General features: G+C 35.6%; 1 protein-coding gene across 2 annotated transcripts in view; it reads right to left on the reverse strand.

Annotated features, from left to right (window-relative positions):
- The window catches only part of Pacrg (parkin coregulated), a 490,523-nt gene that overhangs the window by 412,752 nt on the left and 62,264 nt on the right, over window positions 1–15,507 (reverse strand). For both annotated transcript variants that reach the window (XM_074070876.1, XM_074070865.1), the window contains exon 2: window positions 5,512–5,646. In XM_074070876.1, coding sequence (XP_073926977.1) covers window positions 5,512–5,646 — 135 coding nt within the window. The remainder of the gene's footprint in view (window positions 1–5,511; window positions 5,647–15,507) is intronic.

Genomic DNA, 15,507 nt, shown 5'->3' on the forward strand with positions numbered 1-15,507 from the left:
TTATATAAGTGTTCTTGATTTAAAAATTATTAGAAAATTATGTTTATAGTTACATAACTTAATGTTAATTTAAATCTTTTTTCAATAGAGAAAGTCTTGTCACTCAAATTTTATTCAATAGCTAGTATGGAATTAATATATAAACCTCAAGGGACTTTATGCTTTCATTGTGAGATTTTATATGTCTCCAAAGGGTCAGTGAAGAAGATACACTTTTGAATGAGTAGAGCTTATGTAAGTCATTCTCATGGGTTTATCAGTTCTGGCTTTACCAATTTTATTTCAGTATAAGTGACTCTAAAAATCATTTACATATAAAATAAAGGGTGAATAAAGGAATGCAAAAATATCATGGCAACTATGCTGCTTTGAACAAGGACCACCTTGACATTGCCAAGTGGCGGGGAGGGCACAATGCTAAAAGAAGGGACTTTGCAGCAAAGCACAAAGTCCATGTGAGCTCTTCTCCCTTTTGGAAGCAGTTTGAGAGGTTTGTGATTTCGTGGTTTGCAATAGAGTTCGTATGGTACCTGATTTGTCTGGAGGATTAGACGACATCTGTCTGTTTCTTAGTCAGATCTGTCCAGTAGATGGGATTTCCTTATGCCTGTGTATTTAGAAATTTAGTGGAAAACAAACCCTTGCTAATGCATGGCACACACTGTCGCATAGCACAGTTCCAAGAGAACTGTGGAGGTGGAGAAAGGCGACTTCAACCAGTATTTGCTACATCAATGCCTACAAAGGTAAAGATTTTGGAGACATACTTGTAGATTTGTAGCTCCTTTCATCTTTAAAATAAGTGAATGGTTTAGAATAGAATACAGTGGGTTTTCAAAATTTAATATACTTAAATTTTTCCCCAGTGATGTCTCCCAAGGTCTCTATTTAAGTGACTATTTAAAAATAATTTGTATTCCCCTGCTATATAAAACAATCGGTTGGAATCAGAATTTATAACAAAATGATAGGTCACATAGAACTACCTATGATTCATAGTTGTGTTCCTCACTAATCATGCAAGTAATAATTTATATTTTAAGTTCATTTAGGTGAATGCTCCAAATGGCCTCAGATTTCTGGCAGAGAACTAGAATGAGCTCCTGGATCCTTCCCCAAAATCAGCCTGGAAAAACTATAGGGAAGAACATGGATTCCAGAAGAAGGAGGAAGAAGAGGGGAGGAGGTAGGAAGGGGAAGAAGAGAAGAGGAAGAATTAGAAGGGGAGGAAAGAAAAGATGAGGAAAAAGGAGGAGGAGAGAGCTATAGCTTCTTAGACTGAATGTTAAGTGGAGAGCACATGAAGGATGACGAGAGGAAAAAGTGAGGCAATGTACAGAAAAGCTGTGCAAACCTCCCTATAATTTCATATTCACCCAGCAAATCATGTTTTAATATTTCTTTTTACATCTCTGCTCTGTCACAGGGCCTTGCTCTATTCCTTATTTAACTGACAGATATGGAGACAATGAGCTGTGTACTGTGCACGTCGGTTTAAGATGTCTTCTGTCTCCAGAATGTGGGTATCAAACCCTTTTAGGTAGAGCCACTCCCACCCTGTCACTATCCTGTGACTCATATTATAGAAATACAGGAAAACGAAGAGCAGAAATTTAAATGAGAAACCTCAAATGCAATTTTTGAAGCTGGTTCTGTGACTTACCCACCTGCCTAGCTCCTTCCTACTTCTATGCTCATCTTGTGGATATTGAAAATATCAGCCATAGAACAGTCATATTTTCTGATCATTAGTGGAGTCAAGAAAAATGTGGAAAAAGCAGCAGATTAAAACTTGTTAAGTAATCATCATGCATCTTCATGGCTCCAACACTGACAAATCAGTAATTACTGAGCTATATTTAGAAAGTGCACATTGAACAACTTTTGAAATTATTACATGCCTGTAATCCCAGCTGCATGGGAGGTGGAGAAGGGAAGGTTGCCTTCTGAGGCCCCATCTAAGACACACACTGGGCATGGTGGCACAGGTCTGAATTCCCAGCTATGCCGGAGGTGTAGGGAGGAGGCCTGTGGTCCAAGACTGGCCCCAGGGAAAAACAAGGAGCCTATCTGAGAAAATAACTAAAGCAAAAATGGTTGGAGGTGTAGCTCAGATGGTAGAGCACAAGATCAAGGCCTTGAGTTCAAACCCAGTAGGGCCAATAAATAAATAAATAAATAAAAATTCTTACAGAGCATGCCTGGTATATTTCATATTCTAGATTAGATACATCCATCTTTTATAACTAATAAACTGTTCATGGATGATTATACAGAGATTTTTACTACAGACATTTTTCAGGACTTTTTTCTCATTTCTCATGAGATTAATGTAAACACAGACAGCTATAACAAAAATGCATATGTAAGTCCTACATTTTCTTTTTTTTTTTTTCCTGTTTTTTGAGACAGGGTCTTACTATGTGCCCAGACTGGCTTTGATCCTTCTACCTCAACCTCCTGAATGCTGGGGTTCTAGCAGGAGCTGGCACACACTTCTAGTAATAGTTCTTTCACAGCTGTAGCTTACTCTCTGGGTGACAGGTTCAGGCTTTTACTTTTGATTGCCATTTTCCTCATGTAGACCTACTCAAGTAGTTTAACATGATAATCGTGTGGTTATTTAAATCAAAATTAATGAAAATTAAATAAAATTATGACTCCAATTCCTCAGTTCCCAGGAGGCACATTTCAAGAGCATAATGGCCACACATGGGCAGCTGTACTGATCAGCCAGTGCAAATACAGTACACTTCCGCAATTGCAGAAAGTGGTATTGGACGCCGTTCTGAATGTTAGAGAATCTATAAGAAGTAGACTAACTGGACAACTAGGATAACCAGTCTGCCACATTTAGCATGTGGAACAAATGACCATTTCCACGTATAATAACTATTATTTCAGTTCAGGATGAGGATTGAGAAACTCAAACATTTACCAAAGACATTTACCTATTTCTATCACTGCTGATTTCTGACTTGATTAGGTTATTTGTAAGGTGGTATCATATTTCAGGAATATATGTTAGTTTCTAATATAGTGATGTTTGGGTCAGCTAATCCTGATAAAAGGGAAATTTGGTGATTTGCGCAGAGATCCCTATACCTGCGACTTTACAGACTAGAATGACCCTGGGAAGAGGGGACTGCCTTCATCACGGATTAGGGAAGTGAATTCTGAGTATGTCAGAGTCACGGAAGAACTCTTCTCATCACTTGAGTGGGCACACCATCTCAGGCATTCACAGACCCTCTTTGTGTCCCCAGACTGTCCCGGGGAGTACTGAAAGGGGACCACATTTTCCTGGGGAAACTCTGCTGTTTGAGTCTCAGTGAGCATAGCCCATCGGCTCTGACATTAAAACAAGAGGTCACCAGGAACCAGCACTCTGACCCCATACAGAGAAGTACCACACAGGGTCTTGGGTTTTTGGTTTTTTGCTTTGAGGGTGGGGGAGAAGACCCTGCTCTCCTCGACATTCAAAACCCTTCCTTCAGAATGGCATCCTAAATGAGGCCGTCATTCCTAGTTAGCATCAGATTGTGCCCAGAGTAAATGTGCTGAGGAACAAATATGATTATGTTAAGAGACTGTTCACAGCCTGTGTTTAATAATATTAATGCCTTATTTTCAATGTTATAGTAGTGCAGTAAGATGTTTCTCTAAATTTATACCATTATAGTACCAGTGACAGCAGATAAATTATTTCTTCTTCATTATTACCTTTTAGCTCGCCGAATCTGTATTATAATCAACAGTAGCTCAAAAGAGTTTATATACCCCCCAAATTAGTTGTTATCACTACTGACTGTTGGATTGTCAAGCATAAAGCAAAATTTTTCACCCCACATTTTTAATAATAATTTATTTTCAAGATGATTTTTTTCCAATCTCTTGGCACTTCTAAAAGCCACCCAAAATTATTTGAATAGGTCAAAATAAATGTATATTAATACTTACCATGAATATAATTCATGTATAGCTTTATCATTATTTAAAACACCTACTGTTTGGAAAGAATTGTGTTATCTCTTACAAAGCAGTACATAGACAAGAAAACACAAAATCCATATAATCAATCAAAACTTTGGGAATATGTACTTATATAAGATTAAAATATATAAACTGGTTATACTCACCATAAATCTTTTCTAGCACATATATACTTCCACATAACAAATTCACATTCTAATATAAGAGGAATAAATGGAAGATAAAAATGTTCCTTACTTCCTCTTCTAAAATATTACAATAAGGCTTAATAAGAAGGATACCACCACATTTCTTTAGTTAAGTAATTTGGAATCAATTTAAGTTCAATAACTGATATTAGGTGACTGGTCAATATTTAGAAATGCTGGCTAATAATATCAAAGCATTTAAAAGACATACTACATATAATACAAACAATTCTTTCAGTCTTTCTATAGAGAAAGGAAAAGCTAACTTTAAAGTGACTTTCTAAGCTGTTTACTTTGATGAATTCTTTGCTTTGATCATTTTGTTTTTAACATAAATTTGTTACTAATTACAAACAGTTCTCCCATTTCCCTTTACACACAACTGCTGGACTCTCTTAGTTAATGTGCCAATTGAAGAAGTTAACGGATGTTTGGCCAATCCATTTATGTTCCTTAACCTGATGTGCTACTCAAACGTGTACAACTGCTTTGCTGTCTTTAGGTGGAGAAGCCCTTTTAGCTGATAAATATCGCCAAAAGCAACGTCACTGATAACAAAAATAATTAAATAGCAGAAGCAGTCAAAGATCAGCATTCATTTTTCATATTAAACGCAAGAGCTTCTCCAGTTAAGAGATTGGCAAGTTTTTACAAATAACATCAGTGAGCCTTTTAGAAAGAAACACAGCCACATTAGAATGGAGTCATTAGGCAATACATTTATTTTGAAGCCAATTAACCTTTTGTCAGAAAAATGTCGGTGCTATAATGGCTTCAGTGTTGGAGGTCAGCCTCTAACAGGGCAGGATGACAGCCTTCGCCTGGGCTGATGGGCACTGCAGATTGCAGGCAGAGCCCAGGAATGGGGGAGCGGCCTTCTTGTGTATTCTACCCTGCATTTCCAGGGAGCAGAATCTTGACCTATGCATTTAGGTAATTAAAGCTTCCATTTGGAAGTGTCCTGCAGGAAGGTGAAATTTGGGGGAGATAAATGGCTGATGCTGTCCTTATCCAGCCACCAGTTCCATCATTTGATGGACTGCCTGATACAGGTTGGGCTGCTCAGTTCCCATAAAAATAGAGATGAATCGGACAGCAGACAATTCTCTAAGGCAAAGCAACTCAGTCGTTTTTTTCTTTGCGGGCTATAATTTAATTGTTAGTCGAGGTGGACAGCTGACACAGGGGGCTTTCTCTAAGAGCTTACCCACCCTTTTCCATTTGCTGAGAAATTATTCCATTTTATTTACTTAGCCGCCATGTTTACTTGGCACTGGGAGATGTCACTTCAGCAGGCGCAGCTGGCTGTCACAGCTGTGCCCCGACTTACCTTCCAGGCGATTTTGTTTCCTTTCGAATCGTGCTCAAGGGCAATTGGGAAGTCTCCTCGCTCATAAAATTTTCGAAATGCTGTGGGCTTGGTCGGTCTTTCTTTAAATGCCCCTGCAGCTGGAGGGCCTCGCACCTTGAAGGAAAGAAATAGTGAGCGGGTTTGAAAACATACTAAAAAAAATCCTATCTAAAGACTTTTCAGAAAGATTTTAATTTGCATAAAATATGCTTGAAGATAAAGACCAAATTATCTAATCAGGAGCAACAGAAATCTCACATTAAAACAAACATTGGGGAAGAAAGCTATTTAATAATCACCAATAAAGGTCTATGTTATTACAAGATACTTTAGCAAGCAAGCCTAGAAAATGTCACTTAAAATACTATCTTAGGAGGAGAAACCTGACTTTATGTTTGGGGGTAACATTTTAATAGAAATCTAAGTTCAGAGTGTTAAACATTGTTTTTTTTTTCTTTTTCCTAATGAAATTCTTGTCAAATTCAGGGGACACAATGACATTGAGCACATGATTACAAGTGAGAAAAGCATTGTTAATGAGAAGTATACGATGCTGTAGGGATATGTAACATAAGCGTTTTACATGACTTTAACACATACACTGATTTCACAGAGGGTTAAATATTGTTACATTTCTGGCATCTGTAAATTCTGATCTCAGGTCTGAGAATGGTGAAGTAATAAATTTTAAATATTTCCTTTCCCTCTTTCTGAATATACATAAGATGATGTATATGTTCATACTATGAATACCAACAATAATTTTATATGATATAAAATTAATGATAAAGTAGAGTTTATAAAGAAAAAAGGTGGCTTACTAAGCGTGTCTGTAGAATGGAGATTTGGTAATATCAGCTCATAAGAAGGCAGTGTTAGGAGAATGTGTGAGAGTCTTTCTTTCCCAAACTGTATTTCTCCATCAAAGAAGAAATATGTCCTATAGAATTATTCACATTGAGCACATTATTTACATATGAGCAAATTCACCAGGCTATAAAATTCAGAGTGCTAAGAGAACTATTTAGAAAATCATAGTCTATTGTATTGTTGCTTATAAAAAGGCTAAAAACATGACTGCCTTTTCTACTTGTCAAACAAAGGTAAATAATAGTTATTTCATGTATTAGTTGAATAAAATGATGATTATTTTGGTAATACTTAGTATTCTATTATATTTTGCTGACAATTTAATATTTTAATTTTTAATATTATTTTAATATTTTTGGTAAAAACTTCAGTTTAACAAATATATGAACATACCTGTAATAACACAATAAATGAAATATTAGAAATAAAACATGATCAATACACTATATCTAGTGCATATGTAAAGGTAATATTTGAACTCGAGTGGTATAGACATTAAGAAATGCAGAGGTGATGGAATGCTAAGTGGAGAGGGAGAGCGAGAACTAGCAGAAAGGCCTCTGTTAGAGTTTAGAATTTACTCTACTACAAGCACTTATTCCCAGCATACAATTTCATGAGTAACCCAGGTGGCACTGGGTATATATCCTGTGGGAAGCAAAATATCATCTTACGTAAATATTTCAGAATTTTTTCTGGTATTAGAATTATTCACCACCATTTTCAGCTACATTCGCTCAATTGTTAAAAACCACATGCGTTTGACAACTGCCTTGTGTGGCTTTCTGGAGCTGGAAGCTATAAAAAGAGCTTGCTTTCAATGCAATTACTCTCATGGGAGCTGCAGAGCTGTGGTTTCCAGACTTTTGTAATTCACAAAGTAGTAAATGTTGAGTCACATTTTTGGGAATTAATAAAGGCCTGACAAATTTTTTTGGTCAAGTAATTACTTACAAAAATGATTACCATCTCTCAGTATGGCACCATTTTAATGTCCTCCAAAAAGTGATATAATGCAAACTTGGCCAAGATAAACCAGCATGAATGCATGAAACTACTTCAGTAGTGTGTGTGCCATGTTAGACCGTATGGGAGCCTGCATGCATGCTCGTGGGTATTGTTACCATAGGGGACTTAGATGACTGGTCAGCAGAAGCCTCATTTTATTTATTTTTTCTTATTTAACATTTTATTGAGATAACAGTAGATCGTCATGCATTTGTAAGAAATAATAAAAAACCTTTATCGAGTTTCCCCGAAGGTAGCACCTTGAGAAACTCTGGGACTATATCAAAAATAGGTTATTCACACTGAGACAGACAAGAATCAGAGCATTTCTCCCTCATTTCCCCTACATAAGCATACCTTTCTGTCCTTCCTCATCCCCAGCCTTTTGCCCTGAACAACTACCTCTTCTCCATTTCTATAATTTTGTTCATTTTAATACTCATTCTGCAGGAAACCCTTTGGAATAGTTTTTTTCTTTTTCTTTTTTAATATTCCAGGGTATGGATATACGATGATTTGCTTAAGCATTCACCATTTAAAGTCATTTGGGTTGCTTCCTGTTTGTCTATTATGAGTAAAACTCTGAATATTTGGTAAATGGTCTTTTTTTTATCAAATTGGGAGTTTCTCTCTTCCTATTTTTCTGAGAGTTTATAATAAATTAAAGACAAATGTTCAATTTTGTCAATTGTTTTTTTCTGCATTAATTAACATGCTTGCATAATTTTTCTTCTGTCACTTTTTGATATGGAGTTTTAGGAATACATTTAATAGCTATAGAGCTATTCCAATTCTGTTTCCTTTTGAGGGACTTATCGTGGTTTATGAGTTTTTGAGGAATTGGCCCATTTCATTTAAATTGAAAAATTATGGATGGAAAATTGTTTGTACTTTTCCTTTATTGTTTGTTTGATGTTTGCAGGACTACAGTAATATGCACTATTCATTTCTGATATTTAGCAATTTATGTCTTTTTTCTTTGTCAGTCTTGCTAGAAGTTTGTCACTATTATTTCTTTCTATTCATTCTTTTCCTCTTTGCTTTCCCTGTAATTTTTATTTTCATTTTATCTATTGATATTCTTTATTTCCTTTTTCTACTTGATTTGTGCTCATTTTTGTAGTCTTTGAAATGGAAGCTTAGATTTTTTTTATTTGAGACTTTTCTTCTTTTTAATTTCTTGGATTGTTGAGGTTTGCTTTATGGCTGAGAACACAGCTTATCTTGGTGTGTGTATTGTTGTTGTTGGGTACGGAGTTTGATATGCTTTGCTACATCTTGCTCCTTCATCCTGCTGTGGTTTTCCCACACCTTTGCTGATTTTCTGACAGTAGTTTAATCAGTTGATGATAAAGTGGTGTTTATATCTCCAACTACAATTGTGGATTTTTCTTTTTCTCTTTTCAGATCTGTCAATGTCTGCTTCATGTATTTGGCCACAGTGCATGAACAGATATGTCTGTGACTTCCTGGTAGATGGACCTTTGTTTTCGTTAGGCGATGTCTTGAGACTGATCTATTTTCATTCTGCAGCATCCTTCTGTGCCTCTGGTAATTTTTTCTGTAAAGTTTACTCTGATACTATGATACAGCCACTCCAGTTTTCTTTCAATCGGTAGTGTTTCATATGGCATTTTCCATTTCCTTTTATTTCCAACCTGACTACATCATAATATTTGTTATTTTGTAGGTGGCAGACGATTGGGTTATGCCACCAATCTCTGCCTTTTATTCAGTATAATTTTTGATATGTTAAGGCTTAACTTTGTCTTCTCATTTTTTGTTTTTTCATGGTTCTATTTCTTTGTTCTCTGTTTTCTTTTTCCTGCCTTTCTGTGGGCTACATGAACATACTTAGAGTTTCATTTTATCTATTTTTAGTGTATCTCATTGTGTAATTTTGAATGATTGTGCTAGGTAATACATTATGTACATACATATTCATGCACATGCATCTACTAGTATTTTATTATTTTATCAGTCTGAATGTAATGTAGAAACCTTACCACCCCATTACTCTCCTTATTCATAGTTTTCTGAAATAGTTCTACATCTAGAGACACCTTAGAAACGTTTATGTTTTTTTGCCTTAACTGTTAAACATAATTTTAAAAACTTAGAAAGAAAAGTCTTTTGTGTTTACTCACATTTCATCATGTTTTCTCCGTTACTGATGACAAAAAGTTCCTTCTTGTATTGCTTCCTTTGTGTTAAGAGAACTTTCTTGAACCTTTTTTTTTTTTTTGTAGGGCAGTTCTGCCGGGGACAAATTCTCTTAGTTTTCTGTCATGTGAGAATGACTTGATTTCCTCTTCATTCCTGATACTAGCTGGTTACAGTGTTTGAAGTTCGCAGTTCTTTCAGCATTTGAAAAATACTGTGCCACTTCGCTCTAGTCTCATGGCTACTGGTGAGAAATCACTGTTATGAAAATTGTTTTCCCTTAAGGATAAAGTTTAGCTTTTTTTCTTAATTCTTCAGTATTTTTCCTTTGTCTTTGATGTTCAAAAGTTTAATTATGATGTACTGAGAATGCATGTCTTTGAGTTTTTTTCTGTTTGAACTTTGCAATGCTTTCTGATTCTGTAGGTTCTTGCTGCTTACCAAATTTGGAAGGTCTTTAGCCTTTATTTCTTTGAGTTATTTTTCAGGTCTGACTTCTGTTTCTTCTCCTTCTGGAGTCTAATGAAATAAGATGCTGTTTTTCATTTATTTCACTTCTTAAATTTTATTTATTCATTTTTGTAGTATAGGTATTAAATCCAGAGCTTCACATATGCTAGGCAAACACTCTACCATTGAGCTATATCCCCGGCCATTTTTATTATTCATTAAATACATTTTCTCTGTTGTTCAGACTAGATAATATCTGCTTCTCTGTCTTCATGTTAGTTGATTAGGTGAGGCCTTGTGAATGCTAGACAGTCCTCTATCCCTGAGCTATATACCTCATCCCAGAACACTGGTTTTAATCTTTCCATTTTAGCTTGTTTCTTCTGACATGTCTAGTGGGGATGAGGGAAGGACTGCCAACTTACTACTGCCAAGTTGGCACAGAAGTATCAGCAGCCCCCTTGGCTTCTGTTGACTGCAAACAAGGGAATGCTTCATACTATGTGAGGATCGTGTTCCAGCACCCACAGGCCTTTATGATACCTCCCTGCCTGGGAGGAGTAAGGAAAGTCCCATTACTGCTCCCCAAATGGTCTACGCTGACATCATACGATAAAATCACATGGGGTGCCCTCATTCCCATAGAGTAATGGTAAAATTCTTGATTCTAAACTGGGTGTTCTTTGATTCCACTTGTCTTGGTAAAGAAGACAAGTCTCTCATTATTGCACTAACTCTGTGTGGTATCTGCAGATACTGCTGGCATTGGTGTTTGGGGCCTCTTTACTACTGCAGTGAAGATGAAAGTCCCAATGCCTCATTTAAAAAACATGACAACTACTATTGAATAGGTATTATATTTTATCATCTACTAACCATCTTTTCCAGGTTTTCCTAGAAGTCCAGTTATTACTTTTTCCTGTATACCTTCTACTTATTTAATTGAGATTATCCATCTCACCCTTTGCTTTTTTTTTCTTTTAAAATCAATTTCTCTTTTTTTGATTCTCATGTGAACTACACTAAAATCTTTCTTTCTGAGCTCAAAATTCTAACTGTTCAAAGTTTTGAAGGGATGAACACCTTTCCCTCTAAGAAAGCCTAGAAGGCCTTTTATAAATTGATATGGATAAATCATACTTCTTTCTTCTCATAAATTTTTATGCACTCCCTACAGAAATGATTCCATGTCTACAGATCCATGGAATGCCTTTATTTAGAAGAGAATTTTACAAAATAGCACATGCTAATTTGAAAGCACTTGACAATGAGGATTTTCTTTCTTGAGTATCTGTTATCCTCTGTCTTTGTTTCTCTACTCCTTGCTTATTTTTAAACACTTTATAGATTCTGGATTCTACTATCGATACATACATTTTAACTCCTGGCACCTCAAAAGTTGTGATTTGTAAAACCAAGTAGCCTGTTCTCAATCTGCAGCAGTGGCATTGCCTAATCTCATGCTGGTGCTTTGTCAGAATGTCCCTGGATAAGATTATTTTTCTGATCCTAAAACATATGCACCCACCTAAGCTTTGTAGGAAAACATAACATTTTTTATAATCTGCATGTAATTCATTCCAAATAATTCCCAAAATCTGTTCATGAAAAAAACAGATGAAATACAGGTAAGATAATAGAGACATTATTGGAAACCACCTGTAAGTCCAGTTGCTTGATTAAGCAACTTTTAAAACAAACAAAGCTACTGTTAAGAACCTTTAAGTAAGTTCTATAGAAGAGGGACTGCTATAAATTTTATTTCATGTTTTTAACATTTTTATCCAGATTTATTATAAATAAAGTAAGGCAAATAAGGAACCATAAATCAAACTAGGTTTGTGGGAAAATGTAATTAAGATTTGCCTGAATGGTGGGGGCAATTGGTAAACCAATTAGGAAGAATGGATGTTGCAGCAGAATGCTTTTAATAAAAGTTAATGCACTTGGGAACCAAGATATTGAATGCAGTTTGAAATGACTTCAGATGACAGAGTACTTTATATGCCTACAGTTATTGAATGTTCTGTAATGGATTTAGGACTTAGATCACAGTGTCTGTCATATGGCCACAAAACTAGTAAGTAGAAAGGAATTTAAGGCTCTCTAAAATTCTTCACCACAGAGTTTGAAATATTCCTCTTCCTTATTTTTATTCTTTTAGCATAAATTACAGCTTCCAAAAAAGAAAAAAGACTTTCATTTCAAGAAGGTAATCTACATTGTTATCCTATTTGGTCCATTTAGCCACTCACTAAATCGTTGAAATAGTAAGAGGCAAAGATACTAATTTCCACTTTTTATAAGCTTCAACCTGAAATTTTCATTTATTAAAGTACTGTCATTATCCAGCTGGTGGGCAATGCTTGCACTGTCTTTCAGTTCCTTAGGTTCTGGGCCATTAGTCCAAGGTCTGATGCATTTGTTGCCATCAGTCCAGACTTCTGAATAAGAAGTGTTATAGTTCAGTGTCTGCCCCATTTGCCAATTACAACTGCTTTAACACATCAGAAATTCTATAAGGCCTGAGGTCATGAAGCAAATGCAAATGAAGGGAGGAAGGAAAATGCTTCTAAAAGCATTATCATGATAAGCAAATATTATTGTGATAGAAGATGGGCACTTCAATAGTAACAAAAGAACAGTGGTTAAAAGAAGCTTTAATAATAAATCAGCTTAATAATATAACACTCATGATAGCAATAGTTGGAAGAGATATCAGCATCATTTGCTTTGTGCATAAAATATTCAATAAGTATAGACATACTCTGGAGTCCTCAAAAATGAGGTACTGTAGGGTATCAGTGGGTGACAGGAAAAAACTTTAAGTCACATATTTTAGAAAGATTATTCTGAACAGATCTAAAATCAGAGATCTGAAAACATGACATTAGTATCTTTGCATTATATTGTCTCTGTTTTCAAGATCTAACAGAATGCCCTAGAGTCAGGAAAAGGCAGAGTCAAGATGCACAGTCGGGTCCAATCCTGAAACTGCAGAAGGCAAGAGTGGCACCAGGTTTAATAACAAAATCCCCTAATATTACATTTATAGTTTTACTAACATTATTGGTATCCATTGTCACCAAATCCCTAGGAAATGATTTTATAGACAAGGAAATCAAAAAGGTTAAATAACTTTTCCATAAGTCACAGTGTTAGTCAATACTTTAAAAAGAGATTTCACTCCTTTTGTCTTTATAGGACATGTCCTCGGTCACTGTGCTAGATGCTAGATTTGGCAAAATACGAAGAAGACTTATCACATGACCAGTTGAATGAGGCAATCTAGAGGCAGAGCTGAGGCTCTGATTTTGAGACTAAAAAGTCACAAATAGCCTGTTTATCTAAATCATATACCTAAAAAGCAACTGCAGAATGTGTGGAAGAAAATCTTTTAAGTCACTTATTCCACCACTCTACTTGCTAGTAAGTTTGTCCTTTGTTTTCTACACTTTACATAACATGCACACTGCAATTACTGTATTTTTACATTTGTATGTTATTTCTATTTAGTGTGCTTTTCTACTCAGTGCAATATGCTCTGATGCTGCTATTGATCATCAAAACTCAGTTTTTATTGCTCAGCAATATTCATCCAACTATTTCCAAGTATATTTGTAGTTAATTTTAGTTCTATTTTTTTTCCTAGTGTAATAAGATTGTTTAAGTATTTCAGGTATATGACAGGCTATACATTTTATATTATTTCCTTCAGACAGGTTCCCCATTATAGATAATAAGGTAAAACTTATGTGTATTTTATAATTCTTAATAAAATTATTTGCTAATTAAAAAGGAGAGCAGGTCTTCCTATTGTTCAATTTCAACTACTCTGGTTAATAAATGAGAAAGAGCACTTTCTCATTATAATGGAAATGCTGGATGCATACATTTGTGAATGTTTTTATGTCTTTTCCACATTAGTTTCACTTTGCATGAGTGCTTTACATTAAAAGGTATTAAGCACTCTTATGTTTATCGAACTTCTTATCATCTTTGCTTTCTATTTTATTTATTTTGCATCTAAGCTTTTGAATCTTTTGTAAGAAAGCCTCTCTGTCTTTTATTTGCTCTTTTTGCCTCCGGCTTTACCTTCTCTAGATCATTCCTTTGTGTGCTACACAATGAATATTCTAACAGACTAATTAAATTATATCTCTTATCTGCTTAAAACCCATAAATGATTTCCCATTGACATGCTACACAAAGACACTTGCAAGCTGAGTGCTGATGGCTCAGTCATCCTGCACAGGCACCCCAAGCATAAGTCACCACCAGACAAAGGCACTCACAAATATGTCTTGCTTCTCTTTGCTCTCCAGGATTTTACTGTTTCATTATCTTGCAATTTCCCTTGTGCCTTACTTCTTTTTTCCTCCTTCCTTTTCTCTTGAATAACTACTAATTACCTTCAAGCCTTGGTACAAATCTTACCTTTTCTAAAAACCTTTTCTAACAAACCACATCCCTACCTCAGAGTAGGATAAGGTATATAAGGTTTATAGGGTAAATAACTATAGTTGGCCATAGATAACTAGATAATCTGTGTGGATATTATTACTGGAGTCTACTCTATTGATAAATTGTCCTGTGATACAGTGGTAGGTACAGAAATCAGTAACTTTTCCCAAAAGGAAGGTATATACTGAGAAAAAGGCAGAGAATCTAAGAGAGAACTAGTACCTGGATGTTTAACAATAAGTGGATTCTACAGAAGAATATAGGAAGAATAGTCAAACTGATTGCAAGAAAATGGGAAAGGGATGGCATCACGGAAATCAATGAATGGGAGACAAGGTTTTTTGTTTGCTTCTTTTTATTCTTTAATGTTCCAGGGAGGCCAATTAAGATGGCTGAAGTAATTGGTGATGGATAACCTTGATTGTCAACTTGCTTCAATTGGGAAATGCCTAGCAGATTAGTTAAGCATACCTCTGGTCTGTCCATGCAGGAATTTCCAGAAATGATTAGATTTCTGAACTAATCAGTGGCTTAATCCATTGATAGATTCAAAGTTTGAATAGACTACTGGTAGGGGGTAGAACTGTGGAAGGTGGGACCTAGTTGGAGGACTTTGGGGACATTCTTTGAAGGATATTTTTTGACCCTGACCCCTTTCTGTTCCTTTGATTCCTGGACGCCATGAGGTGATCAGCCTCTGCCACACGCTCCCACCGCCATGATGTTTCAGCCATGCCTCAGGCCCAAAGCAATAGATCCAGCTCAAGATGGGCTGAATCCTCTGAAACAACAAATCAAAATAAATCATTCTTCCTTTTAAATCATTTCTCTCAGGTATGTGTTGCAATGACAAAAATGTCGAACTAACACATCATCTGAAGATTGAAAAGTAAGATTGAAACCAGAGTATAGTACATTGAGGAAAGAATGCAGAATATTCTGTAGGAGTCACCCTACCCTATGAGTAAAACAAAATTAATGATTCTTAGAAATAGGGATAGAGAAGAAAATCAGTTCACT

This window comes from Castor canadensis, chromosome 1 (assembly GCF_047511655.1).
Source record: "Castor canadensis chromosome 1, mCasCan1.hap1v2, whole genome shotgun sequence".
NCBI lineage: Eukaryota > Metazoa > Chordata > Mammalia > Rodentia > Castoridae > Castor > Castor canadensis.